This window comes from Cyprinus carpio, chromosome B18 (genome assembly GCF_018340385.1).
Source record: "Cyprinus carpio isolate SPL01 chromosome B18, ASM1834038v1, whole genome shotgun sequence".
NCBI classification, from domain to species: domain Eukaryota; kingdom Metazoa; phylum Chordata; class Actinopteri; order Cypriniformes; family Cyprinidae; genus Cyprinus; species Cyprinus carpio.
In genome coordinates this window covers 11,491,906-11,518,460 of record NC_056614.1, presented here as the reverse complement: position 1 = coordinate 11,518,460, position 26,555 = coordinate 11,491,906, and the positions used below count along the sequence as shown (strand labels likewise).

The 26,555-nt window shown below is 39.2% G+C and overlaps 1 protein-coding gene across 1 annotated transcript; it reads right to left on the bottom strand.

Annotated features, from left to right (window-relative positions):
* Positions 1 to 110: 110 nt before the first annotated feature.
* Positions 111 to 24,633, bottom strand: LOC109109143 (protein mono-ADP-ribosyltransferase TIPARP-like). The gene is made up of 6 exons (XM_019122258.2): positions 24,477 to 24,633; positions 22,116 to 22,981; positions 7,243 to 7,429; positions 6,208 to 6,395; positions 4,351 to 4,626; positions 111 to 1,135 (listed from the first exon to the last, which is right to left on the bottom strand). The coding sequence occupies exons 2-6, from the start codon at positions 22,955 to 22,957 to the stop codon at positions 688 to 690; spliced, it is 1,941 nt and encodes a 646-aa protein (XP_018977803.1). The 5' UTR covers positions 22,958 to 22,981; positions 24,477 to 24,633; the 3' UTR covers positions 111 to 687.
* Between the last annotated feature and the right edge of the window lie 1,922 nt (positions 24,634 to 26,555).

The window sequence follows — 26,555 nt, the reverse complement described above, 5'->3', positions numbered from 1 at the left end:
CAGAGGCAAATGGGGTCAAAGATGAACAGTAACTGTAATGTCGCATTACTACACTTTACTTTATACAAACTTAACTTATACAAATTTAAACCAACTTAACATCAGCCACATTCTCTTTAAATTGTTTTTATTTACTTGTTACATTGACTAACATAAATAAACAATTTATTTATGAACAAAAGGCACACAGTTCAATTATAAACAAGGAGAACATATTTACAACTTCGAACAAATAGCAAGTATGGAACGCGAATGGCAGCAATGGAAACAGTGAATTTTTGGGAAAAACTAATAAGAATGTGAAGCTGCTGCAACAGCCTCGAGTCCGAGTGGCAAGCCATTGACGTGCCTTTTACTAATGTGGGTTCCAATCCATGGTCATGGAAGCCACAGCAGAGACACTCATCCACACACATGATTCACAAACTAAACTGTCCAGCACAGAGGAGGGACGCCACACATACACACAATCCCCATTTGTATTCACAGGGGCATGAGAAGACGCGCACTGAAAGGTCACACAGAAACCCTCACACATAATTGAGGGTGGGAACCATATACGAACATATCCCATATGGTCCATGAGTCCCTTTCGGATTGCTGGCACACAACTAATCCAGTCTTTTTTCAAACTGGCCGAATGTGCGCACAGGTCTCTTGTGCAGGAATCCAGATGTGCAGTGATCTTCAAATAGCCACTGTATTGCCCACCTCTTCATACTGAATGATGAAGTAAGGATAACTCTGATCATCGCTGAAGATGACAAAGATCTGTGGGTCCATCCAGTTGTCCACACAGGAGTCAAATAAGTCGCTGCAGGCGTCTCTTGGATTCAGGGGAGGTGGTCGGCGCATGGAAGAGTTGCCCACTGTGAACTTGCCCGTCAAGACTTTGGCCAGAAACATGTAGTGCACACCGCGGGGAGAGCGCTTGGAGAAGTTGTGAGAATAGACAGCCTTGCGTGCAAAGTAGCTGCCTTGGCCGAACATGGTGGCGTGCTTGCCGCACACACGTGGGTCGAAGTTGTGCTTACAGATGCCCTCCACCACATCCTGGGACGTGCCGTGGAACAGGTGGCGTTCGTTCAGCATGCAGTCCATCTCTGACATGTGCCGTGACATGTATTCTTTCTTCCTGTAAAGAGAAGTAGAAACATACATTTCAATTAACATGGTAAAAGGCAAAAATAATAGTACTGGCAGTATTTACTAAAGCCGCAAAGTGAAACATTAGCGCTGAAAAGGCGTGGACATTTTTATGCCTGACCTTATTGAATATGCATTTGTAGGAGTTTCACTTTCAGATGCAAAATTTATGGGAGGAGAGTATTAAAATGATTCACGCAACATGATTTACTATCGTTTGCGCTACTGAAATAACTGAATTAACTTAACGCCATTTCTTAACGCCCAAAATAAGCAAGTCTTAAACCAGGCGGTAATTTGCTCTACTCTTGGTAGATTGTGCTGGTCATTATGGAAATGATCTGGCTGCGTCTGTGTTCTTTAATGTGCTCATTGACATTAAATCACCTGTAGAGTTTTCCCCTCCCATTGGTGCTTTTATGGAATTGCGTTCTAACGGTAATTTGCAGAGTTAAGTAAATCTGGCCCTAAGACTGTGTGAGACAACCAGGATTCAAACCAGCTGGGCAGTAACTTTGTTAGGAACTGCAACACAATGCATGGTTTTCATTGTATTATAAGAGCAATAATTTTATGCAAGTAGATGAAAAATTAAAAACCATCCATAAACCATCAATACAGAAAACATCTGTCACAACCTTCCAAAGAATTAAATATAGTAACCTATGCTTATCTAGTATACCTTCATGTGATTTACAGAGGCTAGGGATTACAATTCTAGTTGATACTGATAAGCTGGTAGTTATCTTCATGTTATGGCCAATAATCAATAAATTGCCAATATTAAAATTAGATTATATCTTGTCTAAAGAAATAAAAAAATGATACACTAAAACCTATTGAAATTAATAGTTTTACACTGGTCTTTGTTTTACAACCTCACATCTAATAAATCTTCTCAATTCAGCCACTACTGTCTGGCAGGTGTGGGGGAAAAAGTTCATTTTGAACCCTGATGCCAACAATTACTGTATGCAAACTTCTAGGACTAAAATAAAACAAACTCTGTTGTGTCAGAGCACACCAGCTGTACTTGCACAAAAACAAGACAACAAGACAAACTCTGGAGCGCTCAGCCTGTCATCTGGTCAAATGGAAACAGAGAAGTGAGAGGGTGCAGAAAGGGTGAGTGAACAGATGAGCGCCAGAGACCTGAGTGAACCCAGTCAGCAACAGGGCTCCATTAGCCTTGAGTCTGTGCCTCTATTGTTGTGGGTAGAGGGGACGCAAGGTCAGCCTGGCTGAGAGAAACTCTCTGATCAGTGGAGTACTCAGTGTGACATAGCCTGGCCCTGAATGACCTCAAGTGACCTTACGGCCATTGACAAGGCCCAGTTGTCACAATCATCGACTGACACACTCACGCGCACATTGCCGAAGAGCAGAGACTCCAAATGCGTCAGTAACGCCATCACTCATGTTGTTTCAGCTTCTCCTTTCATCTCCTTTAAGCTCTTTTACACCAAGCTACTCTGCCATCATTTTGTTCTTTCTTTTACTGATGAAAACAAATCCTCTTTCATGCTTACCCAGTGACATTCTCTCTCTCTCGCTCGTTGGCCAACACCCTGGAAACACTCAGAACTACTGTACAAAAGATCTTCACCTGCACAAGCATATGAACACACCAACCTTTATTCCCTCAGCTCTCTTTCCCAGGATACTACAATAAGTGCTTGCAAGGGGATGAACTAATCGCTGGATTTGCCAAATGTTGTGAGGTTCACTGCATTGAATCTTTGAATGATATTAAAGAGTTCTGTTTGAGACACGTAGTAGCATGTAAATAAGAAACTATATATATATATATATATATATATATAGTATCTTATTTACATGCTACTACGTGTCTCAAACAGAACTCTTTAATATCATTCAAATTGTTAAACATTAACTTTAACAATTATAACAGATTTTACAGAATTTGGTAATATATTATTTTATTATAATTTCTAAAGCCTGTCTAAAATTATGCAAATATTCAATTTTATTCTATAGTAGTTATTGCCACCAATACCAGTCAAATTTCACAGTTCACTGTAGCAATTTTAGTACTAAAGCAAAAACTATTGGAATTATTTTACGAGTCGAAAAACTAAAAGGCTGTAACAGGTTTTTTTGTTGTTGTTGTTTTAGTAATGACTTTTGACAACACTATTCTATTCACACCTATTTTTAACAGAAAGAACCAGTTCCGCAGATCATTTAGTGAAAAATTGTTCATCACTCTCATAGTCAGTAGAATAAAAGGATTCGCTATGAACTTAATACACAGTACATACTTTCCAGAAAATATTAATAATTTGATTTGGCTTCAGTACAATGACTAGGCTATATTAAAACTATTACTTCATTTTTAGAAACAACATGTTGTCTATATTATCATGCTTAATATTTTCTCAGACAGTATAGATGGCTCAGTCTTTACACATTTAAATGTGTTATAAGCTGCCTTCATATTTTAAGAAAGGGGGTTCATAGTATTTAAGGGTCCTTGGCATAAAAAAGTTATGCCAAGGACGACTATGCTAGACTACCAAAATTTTATATACCTAAACTGTCACCACATTATGCTGTCTACTGTGTGTTCGTAAACAGCAATCACTACAGCAATGGAATTACTAGACACACATGGAAATATCCAAGGATTAGCTAATCAGTCGCATGCTTAAGATAGCAGTGAAGAGACACGCACGCACAAACACACCTCACGAGTCAGCAGCAATAACTCTATCTTACTGACTCATCCCTTTTCTGTAACCTATCGTCCACGGATAATTGACACGAAATGTCTTTTTAAAATACACCAAGGCCCCAACACTAGCACCCTTTCCTCTCTCATTCACTTCCTCTGTACATGCTCCACATTTCACACACTGAGAAGTTCACCTCGTGAACCTACCACAAAAAAAACATCTGTTTCCGACCAACAAAACTTAGTAAGAACCGTTAACGCGGTTGACATCTAGTAGCTTGAAAGCCAACATCAAAGCCTCAGAGTCGTGTTCAGGGGTGCGGCTAAATACTCACTTTACAGACGTTTATGAAACACAGATCTGTCCTGATAACCTTTTATTGTCTGTCTTCAACCAGTTTGTAATGTAAATGTGTTTACTAAACACTGCTTTGGCCCCAGATAAATAGTCTAAACAACTTTGAATAGCACAAATGATCTAGACATTGTTTGAGAATCTCCTACCACACCTTTTGTACTTCTCCCAGAGGAAGGGGTTTTGGACACGGAGGATCTTCAGGATGCGGAACTTGGTCTCAGAGACGGTTTTGTGGAAGAGGCTGTAGACGGTCCGGTAGCTGCGGTCATCCCGGGAGACGGGCACCTGCAGGTAGTCCTGACTGGTGTTCATGGGTAACCAAGTCTCAGGGTACACTTTGGAAGGACCGCTCGATGTTGGAGAAAGAGGCTGGTTTCCAGAACTTTCCAGGGAGGAGAGAAATGCTGAGGAAAGGCCACCAAGAGTCCTAAAGAAGAGAGGAAAACATGTAATCATGAGATTAAATGATGAAATACATAGAAATGAATGAATAAAAAATCATTTTAAAAACATTAATGGTCTTTTTTGTTGTTGTTGTCGTGGTACAGAAATTGGTATTGAGAATCGTGAAATTTCAGAAATTTCTTCTTAACTTATGGTACTTGTGACTTTATGAGTCTGGAGGTCATGGTTAAATGGAGGTCAGGGTTCAGTCCTGTGACTAAACATTGCAATGGATTTCTAGAAGGTAAAGGTTATACCTCAAATCAGTGTGACTACCTTATGAGTCATCTTTTAACTTTTATCTTGCTTTTAACTTCTACTTTCCTTTCTCAACTAGACAGCTAGTGCTGGAACTGCAGCAATTCCTTTACCATATATTTTGAGAGGCAATGAGGAAAAGAAAATGAAAAGAAACTAGGGCAATCATTTTGAAGAGATAAGCAAACACTTTCTGGAAAGCAACTGTTAAGGGACTGTTTGTTAAGAGTGTCTGTGTGTGAATGAAAAGGTGATTTATGCCGCTTGCTGAACATGAACTCAGCTGGTGCAGGCAGCGGTTCGGCCAAATAGTCAATTACACTAATGAGTTCCACCCCTGTGTTCAGGACAATGTGTTCCTGACGCTGCAGGACCCTTTAAATGGGTGGACCAGCATTGCAATGGCCTCTACCTGACAACAGAAGCAGACTGATGGCAATAAGTGAACAATCCCTACTCGTCTTGCAACTTGCAAGTATGAACGCGATAAGATGAATAGCAAGTCTAATATAAACATTAGTAGTAGAAAAAGTGTTGGTGACTTCAATTTATTTTCCCAAATCAGTTCAAACTGCCTGTTTCAGTAAATCAGTTTAAATTGACTGAAATTCAACCTATAAAAATGTTTATACATATTGTGATACATTATATTGTCAAAAGGCTAAAATAATATATCGTCCAGTCCTGATTCTGATCCATTAATCCCGGGGGGTGACAGCTAAAGCTAGACACTATTGAGGAAAAAAAATTTATACATAAAAATGGCTCAGAAAACATTAGACTCTCTTACACAGGTCCGGAACCTATTTAACCATCATCCCTTCTCCTCTACCTTTTTACCTCTATTGCATTATTTTTTTTTCTTTATCCCTGTAAATAAGCACACATCATATTTCAGTTGACAACAGATATAACAGAGATTTCTCTCCTTATGAAAAATTATGATAGAGTAGCCTAGGCTGCAGTCCATGTTCTAGCTCAAGGCGAGTAGGAATACTATATTTCAGGAAAGTGATTTGAAGGCACAAACAGTACTTGAAGCAATTAAAATAAGATACACGCTTTAAACCCCTCACTGATGGGAATACTGCAAAGTCTGATATGTTCATGGCGAGCAGTGAACCGCTTGCGAGTTATCTTGGGGTTTCAGAACGCATCCAGAGAAAACAATGCTGTAAGTGGCTCTTTTTAAGGTGTTTTGAGGAACAAACCTATGTTGTTACGGAATATTCAGTGTGAAATCAGTGGTGTCTAACAAAAGTTTTAGGACACTTTATGAGTGCTGAAGGTAAACAAGGATACTTACTGGAGGTAAGGCGTAAGCATGATGGAGGACCTGAACAGCGGCCGTTTTTTGATCTGCCGGCGGAAACCGAAAACAGCATTTTGCTGGAAGCCCTCGCGAATGTTCAGGATGTACTGATTCTGCAGTGTGATGAAACGGACCTCCTTTAGTCCTCGGCCACTAGCCTCCTCAATCAACCGAACCACCGGCTGTGAAATGGAGAAAGAGAGAGGAAATGAGTGCGACAGAGAAAGAGAGAACAACAGAACACTTAAATGTGCTCCAACTCCCACTCAATTCATCCGGAGCACTGGTCAGAATGTATCCATCATAGGAGATTTTCAGAGGAAATAAAAAGCTTTGTTTTCAAAGGAACGCTTATGCAATGTTCTGATTTCAGGCGCTTGTGAGTAGAACAGGACGTCTTCTCCGCTGTGCAAGCCAGATCGACTTGAGACCCAATACACAACGCAATCACGCGTACATTCTTTCAGCCAACCAAATACACACACACACACAAAAACATACACTAACTCTGAGAACTGAAAACCTGCTATTTATGTCCGCAATCTTAAAAAATCTTCCAAGAACAGGTTTAGGTTTTATTTCCATTCTAAAATCCAAAAAGCTTGAGGTTGGCATGATCTTTTGATGTTTGGAAAAAGTCTCTCATGCTTACCAAGTCGATATTTATTTGAACAAAAACAGTAAAAAAAAAACACATTAATTTTGTAAAATATTACAATTAAAAAAATCTGTTTTCTATTTTAATCAATTGTATGATGTATTTTATTCCTGTGATGACAAAACTGAATTTTCAGCAGCCATTACTCCGGTTTTCAGAAATCATTCTAATATGCTGATTTGGTGCTCAAGAAATATTTCTTCTTATCATCAGTGTTAAAAACAGTTGGATTGGTAAGGATCCTTTGATAAATAGAAGGTTTAAAAAAATCAGCATTTTTAATTTAAAACAGAAATCTAATGTAAAATTCTAATTGTCTGAAAGGAATTATAAAAGAAAGGGAAAGAAGGGATCCGACTGGTGTTTCTCACCTCTGAATATTCCCTCCAGCCAAAGTTATCTCTACAGTAGTACTTCCACACAGTCAGGGAGTTAGGGGTGGGGCTTGTGTTTGTGGGCGTGGCTGTGGTGCTGGAAGGCGTGGACAGACGCCTGACGAGGTCAAACTCCAGGTCACAAACTTGCATGGTACTGAAGTCCAACGTAAACACTCGACCGCTGTGCGTGAAACAAAAGTAAACAGATGTAAACACAAAATCCCAAACACATGCACATGACAGTCACTTACACAGAATAAAAACAGTTGGTTCAGTTCCCGACAGCTAATAATCTGTCTTTGAGCCACAACATCAATAAATGTCCTAGGCCTTTGAAGAAAAACAATGCCTTACACCTAATTTAATTTCCACAAAATTCCTTGGGCTTATTAGAAAACTCTCCCTTGGTCTTTTTGGTCTTGAAAAACCCAATGAGGGGCGAGATTGTCCTCCAGACAGAGGGGGATGGAATGGTGACCCCCTGACTGCCCCCTGCGTTCAGACCCCGGCTTTTTAGGTCACCCTCCAGGGGTGGCGGCTTGCTAATAATGGCCTCATCGATCACACTCACTCTCCAACACAAAGGGGATTTGAGGTTAAAGGTGAAATGTCTGGGCAAAAGTGGTTCAAATAATGCCCAACCCACATGCAGACCCAAAATTCTACCGGTGGAAAAATAAGAGGCCTATATGGGCCCTTTTTAATGGTCAAATCATATAAAACATTTACAAACACATACACTCAAAATACTTCTGCTCAAAGATGGTCACACACAAATCATAAACCATCCACTATTAATGCTCATTTGGGTTCCTGAGGGGCCAAATATGAAACTGCACAAAAAATTACATGAAAATATGACATCGAGGAGTGCAAGAAGAGATAAAAAGGAGCAATAAACTTAAAAATAATTATCCTCCCCTGAAACACACCTATAAAGGTCAAAGACCCAGACAACTGCTGTGTACTAGACCAAAACTGCCCGACACACTCAAAATCAACACACCAGAAAGTTTTGAGAGCTAATCTCAGAAGCACACCAGAAGGACACAGAGCTCTGACAGGATGGGTGGACTGGGGCCTGAAAGAAACACTCACAAGCAAACGTGGCAGACAGAAGCGATGTAGACTAAACACTGTAAGTCCAGAGAACAGCAGAGAGAAGATCTCAACAACCTCACAAATACATACACACAAAATACAATAAACAGCAAGAGGCCACTTGTGAGCAATATCAAGCCTCCAAAACATGAATATAGTAGACAAAACATGAGAACATTGATCAAAAACAATCTATGTTGCAATTGAATTGAAAAAAGAAAATAAAGCACAATAAAATGCTTTGATGATCTCAATCCTTTTTATAGACTTTATTTAAATGGTATCCAGAATGAGGACAGTTAAAAATTTGATGGTATTTTGGTTTGTATCTTACCAACAAGTTAAAATCACTGCCCCCTAGGCCTGGGCGATAAAACGGTATCGATATTTATCGAAGGTACACTTTTTTCGATAACGATATAAAAAATGTTCGATATAGCACACGATATAGGCACATGCTATGATTGACCCAGACAGCACACACAAACTGCCTGTGATGAGGAGATTGTGAATAAAAAATAAATATTAGTTGAATTTAAAATAAACATTTGCGTTTGAATGCAAAAATAGTACAATCAAATGTTAGGTGTGCATCAGGGAGCGTCATCAGTGGCGCACGAGATGCAATGATGATGATGTAAGTGACGTTTTTGCATTTTAATGTTTTGTAAGTCTACTCTAGCCCACGAGATGCGCAGTTGCTGCATTATTGATTCAAAATATTAGAGAAATAGTAGCTCAATTCATAGAAGATCTTGATTAGGTTAAAACCGTTACCAAGCCATTCACACAGAACACAAACTCAGCACATTTTTTAGATGGACAAATATGACTGCAGCACTCACGTCTTACACAAGGGATGTATAGAAAGCCATGCAAAGTTAAAACAGTTTAAAATTTTCGCAAATACGTTACGAATTTGTGGAGGTTTATTCCTTTTCACTGCGTCTGTTTTGAAAGGTAATCTGTGTGATGGGCGATTCGGCTCTTTATTTTAAGCAATGCATAAATACATTAGGCTGTTTTGTTCATAATTGTTTATGCAATTTACGAAATTATATTTGATTTATATGAGTAAATTTGGACGTAATGAACGTTTTTTTATAGACAGTTATTTCCTTGCGTTGACAATTTAATGCACTGCATTATTTTCCTCATTGCGCCCTCCTGTGGCCTATTTAATCTGCATATAAAAGATTAGAAATTATATTTTTTTTTTCATTTTTATTTTGTGGTTGACTATTTGTCTCAATAAATTGGGTTAATTTATGCAGTGGTTAAATTTAAACATGTTTTTTCTATTGCTCTTTGTTTTAAAAAAGGTTATAAAAAATGCCAATAATTATCTAAACAGAACATTTTTTAGCTATATCGACCAGCCCTACTGTTCGACCCCCCCCCCCCAATAAAAATTTGGTTTTCATTATGCCATTACAACGATGAGAATGTTTTTTTAGTGGTAATGAGAATGTATGACAATGTGCTTATTCATCATGAAAATAATGTCGCCATACAAAAATCTATGACCAGGATATTTCTCAGTGACAACCATCATTTTAAAAGGTTTGAGAAAAAAGATTCTGAGAGAATGAAGTGCAGCACATAAGCTGCCAAAACTGTCATCATCATAGTCATAGAAGATGGCAAAGAACAGATAGAATAAGCAAATGAGGGTTATTCATCTTCCCTTACTCACGCTCACATAATGTCTTCTATCTTTGAAATCATGCCAACAGACACCAAATCTGATCTAAAAAATGCATGACAAACAAAACCAGTCCTAGACTTCACATGCACGCATGCGTGTGTAAGAGAGAGAGGGAGAAAGACAGAGAGACAGAGAGAGGGAGGGAGGAAGATGCTTATCATTGCTGTGTTAACTGACCTACTGAATAGAGTCAGCCCAAAACACACGTATGCATAAACCAGCCTTTCACACACAAAATGTGGTCTCCATGAGTTTCTCTCACACACAGTGATGTGTAAGAGGGCATATCCCAGCAGTCCTTTCCAAAATTAAACCCATTGTGTAAACAAGTTAAAGGGTTACTTCATCCAAGAATTAAGACTCTGTCATCAATTACTCAACCTCATGTTGTTCCAAACCCATATGACTTTAATTCCTTATTCATAGAAAGAGATACAGAAGAATGAAAATAGAAATCTCTGATTTACAAACGAATCACTCTTTTGAGTCAGATTGTTGTTAGTGAATCGATTCAGCTATTTCACAACAGTGTTATAGTTAACTAAAACTATTAACCATTGTCTTCATTCATTGAAATAAATATCAAATGAAAAAAAAAAGCTGAATTACTACTATTACTTAAATAAAAATTAATGATAGCTAAATGGAAATGTTTAAAAAATATGTATATATAATAAAATTACTCAAATTTAAATTAACATAAAAAATGTGTATATAAAATAAAAGCTAATTCAAAACATTAAAAATTGCTACAATATGATACAAACGATACTAGTTCACAAGACTGGTTGAAACTGACTGACAAATTGAGTCACAGTGGTTAACAGCTCACCCGAGTGGAAGATTATCAGTGATTAATAAAATATTTGAGTGTTTTTAACACAATCATGACTGGCTTCAGAATACTTGATATATAGCACACAAGTCACATGAACTAATTTCAAGGCATTTTATGGTGTTTATTTTTCGGTCCTTATTCACTTCATTAAAATTTGTCATTTAAAATGTCACTGAAGGCAGCAAGTCAGGTTTGGAACAACTCATAGGGTGAGTAAATGATGACAGAAATTCAGGCTCTGAAATCATCCCAAAACCTTCAGCATCTACCAGAACGGTCCCTACTCTCTTTTTCATAGCGAAAGACACACATTGTGTCCTCTCAACTGGAACACCATGGGCTTCAATCATACACACCCAGAATCACTCTAAAGCAGCATGTTCAGGACAGCCTGTCTTTTACAGACAGTTCCGGGCACAAACACACATTTTGCCCTAGCAAGCGGCTTCTGGCTCAGCCAACAAAAACCAACAGAGAGACCGGCTCCCCATGCTGGAGACCAGAACACAGCCGTTTCAGCACTTCCATTAGGTCATCGGAGCCAAGGCACCAGAAAATACCAGTCTAGCAGCCACACTTGAACATAATGTCCTTCAGAACACTAAAAAGCACACTAAATCCAGAATTACTCAAACACCCAGTTGCAGTTGGACAAAATGTAGATTGTTTGTGAAATCTCACGTCTGGAAAACATTCATTATCTCAAGGGGGCAAGTAAACACGGGGAGAATAAAATCGTCAGCTCTGGAAAAAATGGAGAAATTGAAACAAACAACTTTGTCTCCAACAAGTGTTGTCACCAACAAGAAGTGCAAAACATCTGAATCAATGATGCAAATCCCTCTCTTGAATGCAAAAGACAACAACAACATTATCAGATTCCCTGGAATCTATGTACAAAATGTCCGCCCTGACAAATAAAAACGCTGTCCCTTGCACAACTAATTTTCAGAAATCCACAGATGCAATACTTAAGATAGGGCTGAGCTTTAGTTTCTTAGCAGAAATGAGCCACTCATGAGTTTCACAACCCAAATATCCTTCTGCAGGAGTCACTCTGTAGCTAGTTTTGCTCCGGGGTGTTGCTGACTCATGCCAAGTCATCTGCGCTCAATACAGCAGCAGAGACACGCTCGACAGTCCCAGCATTTCTCCTCAGGGCTCGTGACCGAGAAGACCGGTGTGGACACCGCACTTTCGTTCCACCTGCCCTTCTGCATCTAAATCAGTAGCAGACAAAGGCCATTACCAAGAACGATAGCTATCATTTCCCAGAGTGAAAACACAACAACAAAACAAACGAGAGAAAACTGGTTTAGGTAAGTGAAGAGGCTCTTTATAATGACAGAAAGAAAGAGGGAGAGTTTGCAGTCCGTTTCTTTCTGTTCTTTCTCTCTGCAACACTCGTTCTTTGTCCAGAACTCTCTGCTTGTACAATGAGGTACAATGAGGAAAGAACAGGGCATTCTGGGATTAAGAAAGAATGGGTGTTTACAGAAGTGATTGCACTGGGAAGTAATAAATAAGCATCTCAGAACGACCAGAGCTCTCTCGATACTACATTTGTGCGCAATGTCATTTATGATGTAATTTCTCCGACGTGATTGGGTCAGTGGTGGGACGTAATTTGGCTTGGGTTTCATAACACGGTGCACTTTAACACGAACACATGCACATTTGCATAGTGCTCAGCTACCCTTTTCTTTTAGATGTGCATCAAGGTATGTGACACCTAGCACGCAGTGTTTCACTGCAGCACACACACACACACATTCGCGCCGGCTTTCCTGACAGACTAGGTTTCACTGCAGCTCACCCACACACAATTTTCATTTTCACACAAGTGCCTGCTTCTTTTTCCAAGCATGGCACCCTGAGCTCAAGTTGGCCACCTGTGCACCGGGTAACCATGGTGACCATTGTCCGTCAGGGCACCTGACGGACCGAATAATAGCATGGTGATAACAATAGAAGTCCCAGTGCCCCCTTACCGTGCCTCACAGACAAAGCGCGGTCACCCCATACCGAGGACCCCGAGATGGCTTCAATCCTTTTGGCCTCTTCCCTCTCTCCACTGCTAAAAATAACCTTCCGGCCATTAAATTAAGTGCAAAGACTGATTCTCTCTGCGCTCATCAGCACAACCTACTTATGAAGCCACAGGCTTTTCTAGTCCACATCCGGACACACGCAATTCTGAAAGCAAAGAGCTGTATGAGAGTGGACATAAAGATTAATAAATGCAATCAAGGCTGGGCAATATGACGGTATATATATATCGTTACTGCAGAATAAATTGTGTATCGTTAGAGATTTGGCTATATCGTGTATTCTGCGTTATGCAAACATATCTGTGTAACATAGTACTACTGCAGTTGTATACACCTTTGAGTGGTAAGGAAACATACATGAATGAGAAAATAAAGAGTAGGACGCACTGGATAGTTATTAAGCACAATAAGTAGTGAAAAAGAACTCAATCCGCAGCATGCAATCGCGACAACAGATCTCTTTCATGTTTTATTGTGCTTGAATAGTCAAATACGCACACAATTATGTCAAAATGCGTATTCACGTAAACACAGCCAGTTATGTGTTAAACAAACATAAACAGCTGGGTGAAAACCAGTTGTGCATCATTATATTGGATCTGTGTAGTTGGTCTTAAAGGGACAGCAGTCTAATTTAGCTGCTGCTGTCTGTCATTATTAAAGTTAATCACTCACTGCACTTAAAAAGAATTTTGAAAAATAATAAGTTCATGTTAGATTGATACAGTAAAGACTATGCGGTCTTTTATTTATACATTTTATTTAAATTCTGTAATATTTCTTACTACATGTTAAATAAGCCTAGCCTACTGTCGCATAAGAGCAATATGTGAATGGGCCGATAATAAGAAAAATGAAGAGTGTAATTAAAGCCAATAAAGGGTGTTGATGGAAACTGAGAGAAGGAGAGGAAGAGGGGAGCGGTTGATAAGCCAGTTTCACCTCTCTTTATCTCTCTCGCTACCTGTGAGGTGGAGTCAAGGGGGAATAACCTGTTCTGCTCTTCCTTGTAAGCCCTGCTAAAGCGCTGCATCACTTTGATGTCCCCCTGACCCAATCATGAGACAGTGTTCATCGTCACGGTGACCATGACCTGTAACAGCCTGATGATTCACCAGTGTCAGGCGTTGAGATCAGCCAGTGCACACACACACACACACACACACACACACACCCTCATTTGACTCGACTCGGTGAGATGTAAAAAGATTGAGGACAAGGTGTATTTAAAAACACTATCCAGTAACATTAAATTACCTTGAATAACCTGAAAAGTAAATTGTTATATGAAAGGCACTGTTTAGTGATAAAAGATTAAATTAAAGCATTGACTGAAGCCTGAAAAACTACATTTAACCAATGCAGGAGTTTAGTGGCAATGGTTGACTTTACAGAGAAAACTGATTATCAACTGCTATGTGCGTTTATATAAAGTGCTTTCTGACATACTTCAGAATGCAATACCACATGAAACAGATCACAAAACTGTTTGTGTTAATGTACTTACTAAGAGTATATTTCAAGCCTTAGTTTCACAATTTAAAACCCATATACACAACCACATTTAAATGAAGTTTGAAATCCCCTAAACTATTCCTCTGTATGCTTACAGAGTCACTCCACACAATCTAAACCAGTGATCAGCAAAGCAACATTTCGGATTCTTTCACCTGTAAACAAGAAACATGGATGCCAAAAGTTTGGAGTTGGCTATTTTTAAATAAATATTATTTAAATGTTGAATACTGTATATTATCATAATGGTCACACTTTATTTTAAGGTCTAATTCTCACCATTAACAAACCATTAACTACATCATTTGTCTCAATAAACTCCTAATTCGCTGCTTATTAATTAGTTAGTAAGGTTGTTATTAAGCTTAGGGACGCAGAACATGGTCATGCAGAATATGTGCTTTATAAATACTAATAAACAGCCAATATGTTAATAATAGGCATGCTAATGAACATCTAGTTAATAGTGAGAATTTGTCCCTATACTAAAGTGTTACCATCATAATATACTTTAATGATATACTTTAACATATTACTAAATAAATACTGCATTCTCCTTCTCTCAAACATAATTTATATATTTCTACTAGAAAACAGGGTTGGGAGGGACTACGAGTCAAAATATAAACATCTGTTAATGATTCAGAACTAAAAAGAGAGTGATGTCACTACATTAACAACTAGTTTAATTTAGTACTCGAAAAGTTAATTTGAAAAATCTGTTGTAACATCTTAATTTTTTTGAGCATATAGTTTACTGTACAATACAGTTTGCAACTTCTGTAAATAATTAAACTCAGTGTGTACAGAATTAAAGTCGTGATGAAACGGAAATGGAAAGAAGTGTTTTCTTCAGTATTGTAACATACATCCGAGTGAAAGAGATTATTAAAAAAGAAAAATATGTAGGGCAGAGACTCTATCCATTGGTTGTTGATAAAAAAATCGAAATCGTCAGAACTCTACGAAATCAGCATAGCAAATTTTCAAATAGTCACTATCTTTATAAATAAACCACAGATAAGTCCACAAGAACAGACAAGAACGCATATTGAGAAATGGATATTGTCTGTGTGAAAATTACATTGTTATATATGTTTTTGTTTTTTGCACACTCTGATGTAAATAATCCCAACACTCATGGACAGCAGAGCGGAACGAGTGAAGGAGAAGTTTATCCCCTTGTATCACGCAAAATTGACGATTCTAGTCAACCAATCAACATTCAAAGTTTAGCTCCACCCTTTTGGTACCCTTTGCTGTGCTAGGTACCCCAACGGAAGGGTACCAAAAAAGTGGTACGGTACGTTATTTTGGTACCATTCACAACTTCTGACAATGGAAACGGACATAGTTGCATACTATACCATACTGTACTGAACCGTACTACTCAGTGGAAACGGGCCATAACATGCATGTATAAAACAGATATAGTGAATTTTCATTTCATGCAGTGTTTCATTTTAAAAATCTGCAGTCACCATTTAAATTTTCCAGAGCTTTTCAACTGTATAATTCTTATATGTCTGTAAATAAACAAACTCTGTGTGTACAGTTCAAAATTATGAACTGAGAACAGGGGCGACAAGCATATTCAGCAGCAGTGTGTATGCAGCCAAAGTGAATTCTGATTTTTGACCTTATTTTAACTTGCCCAGTTTAGGCCATTCTCTTGTTATCCAGCACTTCTGCAAATCAGGGGAACTCGAGCCCAGCTGGCAAACTAAAACACTATACAGTTCTGCTTTTCTGAAAGGTAAATCGTGGTTCTGCTGATTTCACCAGCTTTAAACACACACACACACAAGGGTCAAAGCTAAGGGAGGGAGGTGGCTAAAATAGCGAGTGAAGAAAGAGAACGCATGAAGTGTGAAGGATTAGCAGCCCTTAAAAACCTTGTGCGCCACTGAGCATGCCCAAACCCAAGGTCTGCGTCTGGACTGGCATGTTCCACATACAACCACTTCTAAAATACACGCTCCAATGATTAGCCTTTAACCCGGCAACCCCGTGCCCCCCTGGCACACATGCTCCGAACGCCAGTAAAAAGGCACCTCTGTGCCAGCTGTGGTTTGCGGTGTCAGACGGTCGGCTGGGGAAACAAAGCAGACCAAATCCGAGAGGAAAGAGAGACATTTAATATTTCTACGCTCTATTGCCCTTCATTTCAAAGCAGCAAAGTACAGTACGATCTTCTTACCTACTTAATCCCATATACACAAAACAACTCACTTTTATATGCTCAGCTTCAGCAGCCCGCATGCCAGCATTATTCATAGCCAGCACGAGCGTCACAGTCTGAGAAGAATTAAACAAACACACACACTCACGTATGCACCTGATCACACACTACAAACCCTGAGATAAGGCAGTCACCTCTGCGGGTGGTAAACTCACCAATGAGACACATTCAGCAAACAGATACTTAGAAAACAATCACACAATGACACGCAGGGCAGCTGCAGAAGTCGTATCAATAACACAATAACACCTTTTAAGGTTATATGCTATATAGTTATATATTTACACACGCAAGCTGACAAAGCCTCTGACTGTGATGCTATTAAAGGGATAGTTCACACAAGAAATTAAAATTCTGTCATCATTTACTCACCTTCAGACAAAGAACACAGACAAAGATATTTTGAAGAATGTTTCGCCCATACAATGAAAGCCAATGGGACTCCACTGGCTTTCATTGTAGGGACACAAAAAACACAGACATTTTTAGAATGTCTTTTCAGTGTTCCACAGAATAAAGAATAGTACATGATGAAAGAGCAAACCTCATTGGTTCTTTCAGAAGTGCAAACGTTTGCGTGATGCAAGAACAAACCTCATTGGTTCTCATCGGTCAAGAAAGCGCATTCAAGCTTCCAAATGCCAAATATGCTCTATGTATGAAAATTGATCAGTGTTTATATGTAGATAAACGTATAAATAAAATCATATAAAGCAAAAGTGTCTCTTCAGAAGATTAAACCACTCGATTTTTATGGATTTCTTTTACAATCCCTTTATAACTTTTTGAAGCATATAAGAATTGGTGTAATTGACTTTCACTGGAGGGACGGAAATCAAAACACAAAAGTCTGACATGGGTGAGTAAATGACAGAATCTTCATTTTCAAGTGAACTTTCCCTTTAAATGAATAACAGCATTGGTTGAAGTTTAAACCAGGTGACTTTTGGATAATTCATAGCTTACACTGGCTTATGAGTAAGCATTTTTATCCAACACTGCACTGACTTATGTCACCGTACAGCAGCCAAGAAAATCTATCAACAGATGACTGATTCCCATCACAAATATGTCCAACATTTGAGCAGTTGAGCAGCACAATCCTACCAAAATATATTGCTCCCAAAAATAATCAATGTAGCTGTCTACGCTATCGTTTTATTGCGTTACGGAAGAATGTACCTGTCACTAAACTAAAATAATCAAGTACAGATGTTCAAGCTTCCATTACGCTGATCCAAAAACAAGAGCTATCATTTAGTAATAAGGTGATATCTACACGGAAACTTGGCTGTAATAAAGTCTCTGACTGGCAGCTGATTATAAAGTGCAAAGGGCTTTCCATTCTTCCTCTTCAAGAAATTTAAGGGAATAAATCAACCTCAATCAACACTCTTGACTTCTCGTTTTTTGTTTCCATTCAGGGAGGACGCACTGATGGCTAAGTAAACTGATGGCTCTTGTTTTCCTCTTGCTCTCTGTAAAAGTAGAAAAAGTCTCCAAAAAGTCTCAGGATGTTCTGGAGGCCACAGACTGATGGGACGTGCGTTACTGAGGACCATGCGGGATTAGGACTGAACTGTTTGTTCAAACAATCAAGCCACTATTTGGATCTTTCTTTTTGTCCCTCCCAGCAAGAGAGGAACACATAAACATATTTAGCTGCAAATTTTGGCAGATTTGTTTATGTTAGAAAGCACATTTGAAAGAGTGAGAACATTTGCCCATTATGATCTGACTCACACAAAAGTTAAAAAAAAAAAAAAAAACTCTGATAACTGAATGAAATTGAGAAAAATACCTGTTAAAAAATACTGTTACTGTGTTAAACTTATATATAACATGGTAATAACACTGTATTCTAACATTAATACTGTCCTTTAGAAAAAGTACTATAAGAGCACTAAGATATAGAGATAGGGCTAGTTTTACAAAACAGGGCAAATAAGCACAATTCCAAAACAGCGCCCATGGGAGGGGAAATTTCTGCGGGTGATTTACTAACATTGCACAAATTAAAGAACACAGACGCAACATCTCATTTACATATCGACCAAGTGATATACCAAGGGCAGCACAAATTAGCGTAGTCGCAAATAACGAATAAAGAAATAAAGAAGCCACAGTATGTTGAAAAAAAACGGAGGCCAAAAATTAAGGTTTGCTAGATGTTTTGATAGACCTTGTATTGCGTGACTTGAATATTTGAATATTCTCCTCCCATAACTTTTGTGTCTAAAAGAGAAACTCCTACAAATTCATAAGGTCAGGGGCAAAAATATCTGTATATGCCTTTTTAGCGCTAATTCATCACTGCACGTCTTAAGTAAAAGCTGACAGTACTATTTTAACGCCAAAAGACGGTTTGTGCTGGGGCAAGCTGTTAGTAAAACTGGCCCATAGTATCATGGGAATACTATCAAATATACATCAGGTACTTCCAAGAATACCATGATACAGTCAGATACTTACCATCATGGAACCAAAATTCATGTATCATGGTATTTGCAAGGTACTTCAAGAATATCATGGCGGTATCATAGTACAAATATACAAAATAGAAAAGAAAAAAACATGGTGGTGCCACGGTTCGTTTTCGCAAAGTGCATATTCTTTTACATGCTACATATCCAAAGGCACAGTATGTTATAACCATTTTTATAAGTGTAAGAGAGAAAGAATGCAGGAAGAACAAATTTTATGAGTCAAACTGACGTTGAAGTGTGAAAAGTCAAGAGACCTCACCCATGTGAATAATTTCATGGCACGTCTAAGGCGTTATCTCCTTTCTCACATACGCAGGCACACATACACGCAAACACACATGCAAACACCTTGGTTTCAGGTCACTGTGCCCTTGGTGCACAGTGAGATTGTGTGACAAACACAATCATCTCACCCTCAGCTGCTCCCATGGAGACCAAATCTTCAGGCTCAAGGGTCATGGCACACATTGCGGCACAATGAAACAAAAATGAAAGGCTATTTGTGCACCTGCACATCCATTTCTTAGGATATATACAAGAATGAAGAAAACTTCTGCTCCTGGGGATTACTGCAAGCCAATGTAAACAGCCTGACCAGTGATCCTGTGACTTGGCATTCAAAAATACAGTGGCCCTGGGGTATTGGGACACTTTGGTCGCGTTAATAATGATTTGCATTGCACTAAAAACAAAATGTCAAATCGAGATCTCAGAAGCAATTTTTGGACGTTTCACTTTGTTTGCCAACAAGAAAGTCTCCAAATACCATATCTTAATTCTAAACTGTATAACTATTGATTTACCATTTATAGCCCTTGTCTTTTTCAGAATCGTTTTACTTTAAAAGTCCTTGACTGCTTTTTTCTTAAAAATAAAAGCCAATAAGGTCAATATTGTGTCATTGCATTTAAAAATAAAGCATTTGGACACCTCAATCAACAAAATGTCAAACCAAGATCTAATAAGTGATTTTTGGACATGTTTGTATTTTGTTTGACAACCACAAAGTGTCTAAATACTGTATCTTAATTCTGAACAATATATTTATTGACTTACCATTTAAAATCCTTGTTTTAAACTGCAAAAGCCCCTGTCTTGCCTACTATTTTTCTTTAAAATGCCAATACAGTATGTTTGATATTGTGTCTTCTTGGCATTCAAAAGCATTTGGACATTTAGTGAACAAAACTAAATTACAAACCAAAGTCTCTGACTGGCAGCAAGATCTAAGAAGTGATTTGACAAGCAGAAGTGTCTAAATAGTCTATCTTAATTCTAAATTGTTAGTATTGATTTATCATTTAAAACCTTTGTAATTTTCTTAAATGTTTCACTTGAAAAGTCCTTTCCATTTTTCTTTAAAATAAAATATACTAAGGTTGTTGTTTTTTTTTAATCTAAAGCAATGACAGTCAAACATTTTTATGTGTGGCTAAAATATCCAAATTTGTTCTGGGGCAATTATACACAGCGTCTGTCACTCACACCCTCTCATTTCTGCTCTGAAATGGCCTGTAACATTACACAATGTCTTCTTCAAGAGAAAAAAATAAATAAAAATCCTCCACGCAAACAAAAAAGATGGGGGGTCAGCAGTTAAGGGTGTGGTTTACAGGCTCTGTGGGTCTCACTTTACCCCTGAACTTCCAAAGTCAGCAGGAGGTTAATGGTCAGCTTTAGCTATTAACATTAAACAGGTCACTGCTAGCCACAGTTCTGAGAGCACATGGGCTAAACGGGCCAACAGAGACAGTTACGTGGCCATTCTGTTTATTAAACTCTGTAGACAAAGACCCCTTAAATAGCTGGCTATCCCGCGGGAGAATTTCCATGACAAATCGACAATGCTATCTTCAAGAAGGAAGCAGCCAGGAGCTGTGTCATGGTTAGCATTAAAAATCACTGTCTCTTTTGCTTTGTCATGACCAAGTGCACTTCCTTTAGCAAACCACTTTTGCATACAGATCAGGCTTGGGAACCTTAACAAGACTCCCACAAACAAAAGGACCCTTTTGTTTAGACAAAAAAAAAAAATCCCACTGGGTCAAAGCAACCATGATTTCAGCCCCGGGATAAAAATTATGGCAATGAAGTGTGTGATTGGTATGTCTAAGGACGTTTGTGTTGGAGTGTGTGCAAATGATCAATAAAATAAAAAAAATAAAAAATAAAAAAGGGGGAATTAACAGAGACTTGATGTGTGCATGCATTAAAGCGAGTGTGGGTGGGTGAATGTGTGCATAATTACGTGTGTCTCTAAAGCTCATTTATTTGCGTGTTTGAGAGCAAGTCTGCGTGTGAGCTCTTCTCTGTCTGTGCGACGAGTGCGTGTGACCGCCTGAGCGCAAGCCGCAATGAGTGGGAGCGTGCACGTGTAATGTGTGTGCGCTTGACCGAACTAAGCAGAGGCGGGTCGAGCAAGTTCACGGCTCACAGCTGTCAGTACGCTTCCACATGTCAGGCCAGCCAGCGGAAGGCTTATGGGAAAGAAACAATCTCTTAGTCACATATACCTCATCCACAACACACACGCTCCTACATACTGTACAAGGCAACTTCCTGTCACGTACTGCACTCTTTCACTTTAACTAGGTATCTACTTCAATATCCCTCACTGAAAAACAACAGCCTAAGCTGGTTTGCAGGTCCCTCTGGTGGTTTTGGCCACTTTTTTAGCAGGTCTGGCTTACCAGCTAAACCAGATAAGACCAGTCAACCAAACTTGATTAGGCTGTTTTTTTTTTTTGCTTAAGTAGGGAATCATACCAGTCCCTCCCTTGCACCAATTTGTCTGTTTTCTCACTGAACTGCAAGCTTAGCTTCGCTGTACGTGTCCTTATTGAGTAAAGCATAAATGACAGAAGTTGCTCAAGAGGTTTCAAGGAAAAGCGACATTAACCCAGAGGGCAAAGCCAGAAGCACTTACTTAAACTTAAGTCTGACATGTTCGTTGTCAGGGTTGCAATAAAGCCTTTCCAGTTGTTCTTGAGAGTCATCCGATATGCCCTGCCAGGTCTGCGTATCTGCTCTGTGGATTTGCCAGTGGTAAGGTAAAACGGTGTGATGCTGGGCACAGTCACTGCCATAGACGCAAACGCCCTGGAGGAAATCCACACAGATCGATACAGCGTCCCCTTGATGCGTGTGATACTGGAGCTGGGTCAGGAGTTCAAACACTAGATCCAAAGAGGCCTCCTCGCTTTTATCTTGAAAGATCTCGCCCTCTTTGATGGCGAGGCAATTTGCACCCTGCAAAGTCTCAGTGGTGTAGATGTCATTTATCTTCAACCCCGAAACGTCAGAGGAGGGCGCCGCCTCGTCGCGCTCCTGAGGCTGGAAGCGACGCTCGTTCGCGTCTATTGACACCTGCTGAATATCCGTCACCTTCTGTTCCCCCGCGAGCTCACTCCCGGCAACAACCGGGTCCGTGGTCTCCTCCTCATCCTCCTCCTTCAGGCACACCTGACTAATCCTCGCCTGCTTCTCCACGGCGGCGGTGCATATATTCCGCTGAGGTCGAGCCGGGTTACGTGGAACAAACACTCCGTCCCCTGACACGAGAGCGTCTGAGTTTAATAATGTGCTTAAAATAGGGTCCTCTAAAGCACGTAAGCATTTTGTATCCAATTTTCTCTGTGAGTGTTTCTTTTTGAAGTAGGGCTTCACTAACGGGATCTTGTCGGCGAGTCCCATCTGCTGCTCGGTGAACTCTCCGGTCCCCATGGGCAGACCTAAAGCTGGAACAGTGGTGTCAACTGCCTCCTGCATGGTGCAAAAATGTCTCCAGGACACCTATTTGCAAAAACAGAGCATATTCAGTTTATTCATGTATATATGGTGTGTGCTGAGGGGTGGGGGGATGGGGGGAAAACAAAACGGATGGCGGTTCTAAAGTATGCAGTGTTTTATTAATTTATGCAAATTATCACTTAGGTTATATCACACATTTGTCTGGACAGCGTGGCTAAACGGCGCGAAAAAAAGTCGCGTTCACCGAAAGATGTTACTATAGCAACAGTACGCCGCTCAGGCGCTTCCTATTAAGATAAGATATCTGACATCACATGATCAAAACATTAGCACTGCCATTACAATCACTTTACTATAGATTTAAAGGTTTAGTAAATGTTTAGTTTTTTTTTTATTAGGCACGTCTTAAAGTTAGTTAGTAGGTCGTACGTGATTAGAATTAAAGACAGCCTCACTGAATAATTCGCACACTGTCTACAGTGTTTACTCTTCTAATTTAGTCCGCTCGTATTCTATACTGTGTATACCGCGTTGTCTCGGAGTGTACGAACGTTCAAAACGACAAACTGAAACGACCATTAAATCGCATTAGGCTTGATAATGTGCGCTATTAGATCACTGCTTGATGGGCATTACTAGGTGATCAATACTTTTAACTGGGCGTGAGGTGAAACCTTTCCTTTCTCGAGATGAGAGAGGAGGTGGCATTAGAGAAACAGAAAGTTTCATTCAAGACCCTCCTCCCCCAAAAAAAAAAAAAAAAAAAGTTTAGTAGGCTATTATCATAACAACATCGTTCCTACGCGTTTAACACGTAACAATCATTTCTGTCATTGTCATCGCTTCACGTGTTTTCGACATTTCAACAAGCATTTCTTTAATCATAATTAAACAAAAGTGAACGAAAATGTGAAATGAACTTACCAAATCAGGTTATAAATTGAGATTAATACGATTTATAGAATTTATAGAATTCAAAGTTTTCTTTTTTAGCGTTGACTTTTCTTTTACTGCGTATAAACACCAACCACAAGCGCAATTGTGATTTAACGCACCCAAGATCATAAACAAATACGTTATATATATATATAAAAAAGCAATGTTCGTCTTGATTTATCCTTTGCGAAGGAATAGCACCGTTTAATTCGGCGCTCCTCGCTATATAAATCAGTCAAACGCAAGCCAAACGATCTCTTGGGAGGATTTTGATGGCTTGATCTAAGTTAGATACATGGAGTTGGGAGCGTACGTGCCGTGCCAGTAGCTGCTCGTTCTAGTTCGCACGTACTGCCTGCGTTAAAGCGATCGCTGCCCGCTGCGGCGCCTGGCCCCCGTTCTTCTACAAACACACCACTAAGCTACATTACATCCAAATATACCGCTACATAAAGATCGGGTTCAGTAGAGCGATTTATTAGAATCCGATTGCAGCTTTTTCCCGTACGCAATGCAGAAACAGCGCTCCGTTTTTTTCCCAATGGATTAGGCTCGGTTAAACGCTATATATATATATATTCCGGATCCTTTCCAAATGTACCTGTAAATCTTCCCGACTCCTTTGATGCTACTGTCGAAGCCAGTAGCCCGTCCCGGGGAATCCGCACTCCGCTCTCATACAGGACACAGACAAAGCGTTCATCCACAGAGCTAAGCGTTCACGTCCGTCTCCAGGAGCTTCTGAGCGGACCGCAGCTGTTGCAGAACACAAGCGCGATAAGACTCTCTCATCCAATCACAGCGCCGTGTGGAGCGTGAAGGGGCGGGGCTTCGGCTTCTGCTGGAGCGGAGGGGGGAAAATCAGGAAGTTGTCCGATGCGTGCATGTGTTTTGACTCACCTCGCTAGTTTGCGTATGCTAGAAATCACCAGGTGTTGTAATTATATGGCATAAGCTGGTTTCGCATAATAAAAATCCATCAAAATATTTAATTATGGAAAGGTGACCGGTCAAATGGCACACATATCCAACAAAAGAAGTGGGTTTCAGAGGGGCAGTTTTAAGGAATGTGGTCATGGGAGTGTTAGGAAAATTATTAGTCATCAGTTTAAAAGACCGAATAAGCACGTTACTAACTGATTTGTTTAAGAGCGACTTGTGGTTTAGGAAACCAGATTGTACACTGGACATCAAATGGCGACCCAATATAGGCTATTACCATAGGCTAATAATTGTTTTTCATAAAAAATAACAATGTCACTAAACCCCTAAAACTCCAAGGAGCGCAATGTGATGTAAGCTGAAAAGATAAACTGACACTTTTGTAAATGCATAAACCCGAACAAACACTAAGACGAATATTCTGTAATATTTTACACACTTTAGTAATAACAGTTTAATACATAGGCTAATTACGAGTAACTAACCCTAAAACAAACTCTAGATATGCTGTTAATTAATATTACGGAATACTTATTTGTATTGTTGCACTATAACAAGGGTACCTTAAAGTAAAGTGTAACTAAATAATGAGTTGTGATCTACCAGTTGGAAATTCCTGCCATAGATCACTGTGTGACGTGTGACTGAAATGAGGTGAAAGGTTATTCGTTCCACTAAACTGTTTTCACAGAAACTGTACACCTTCAGTCAAACTGCAAATGAATTCTGGAGCAACCACCCCACACAGTTTAGGACAGTAAGTAAATAAACACCAGACCATAGTACGAGTGTAGGCCCGTCAGACAGAGGATGTCATCAGACAGACAGAAAATGTCGTCATTCCATTTAAAAACATATTCTCTTCACTGCAAAAATATATCTGCCATTGAAAGGAGTGAAAAGACACAAATGTTTAATTACATGGCTACGCCTCTGTGGCCGAGTTCACATTGTACCTCGCCCAAAACACGTTCTGTATCTTGTGTATAGACATGTCGGTGCGAGCCCTCCCTCACAGCGGAATCTACAGTGAAATGGAGTGACGTCTGTGCGTTCCCATGGCTCTGCCCCTGACTGGAGCAGCTCGGTTCTTTACACTCTTAATAATCGTCATTTTCCCTCTTGGGTTTTAAAAAGCTGTTAACCTGACATAAAAAGCTGACAACTCAATATTTATTACACATTGCAACAAATATTTATAATGATGGAAACAATGCATATTAAAAGTTTTATAATAACATAATCACACCACATAGACTGGAATATCTTCAATGTCTTTATGTTTAATGATCGACTTAGCTAATTATACTTAATTACTACATATTAAAATTATTATTTTGAGACTAAAATCTACTTTGTGTGCCACTGAACTTTCTGAAGTAGGTCATCTGTGACTGATGTGTTTATTTGCTCAAACACGGTAAATATAGAAATTAAAGGAATTATCTTGCAATTAGCGGATAGTGGATTTTGAACTACGTGAAGTGTGGTGCCTAGTTCCCATTTTGCATTGTATTGCAATGCATTATCATGCAGTTTCTATGTGGACATGCACTGGACAGATGTGTTTGACCAGTGCGATTAAGTCTTGCAATTTTGCAGTGTCATGACACAATGTTGTAAAAAATGCAGTGCTTAAGTTATAAGAAGTTTAGCTTTTAAAAACTTGTCTCTAGATCTTGTTTTGTTTTTTGTTTTTTCACTATACCCTGCATTTTGTGTTTTTAATTCATGCTAA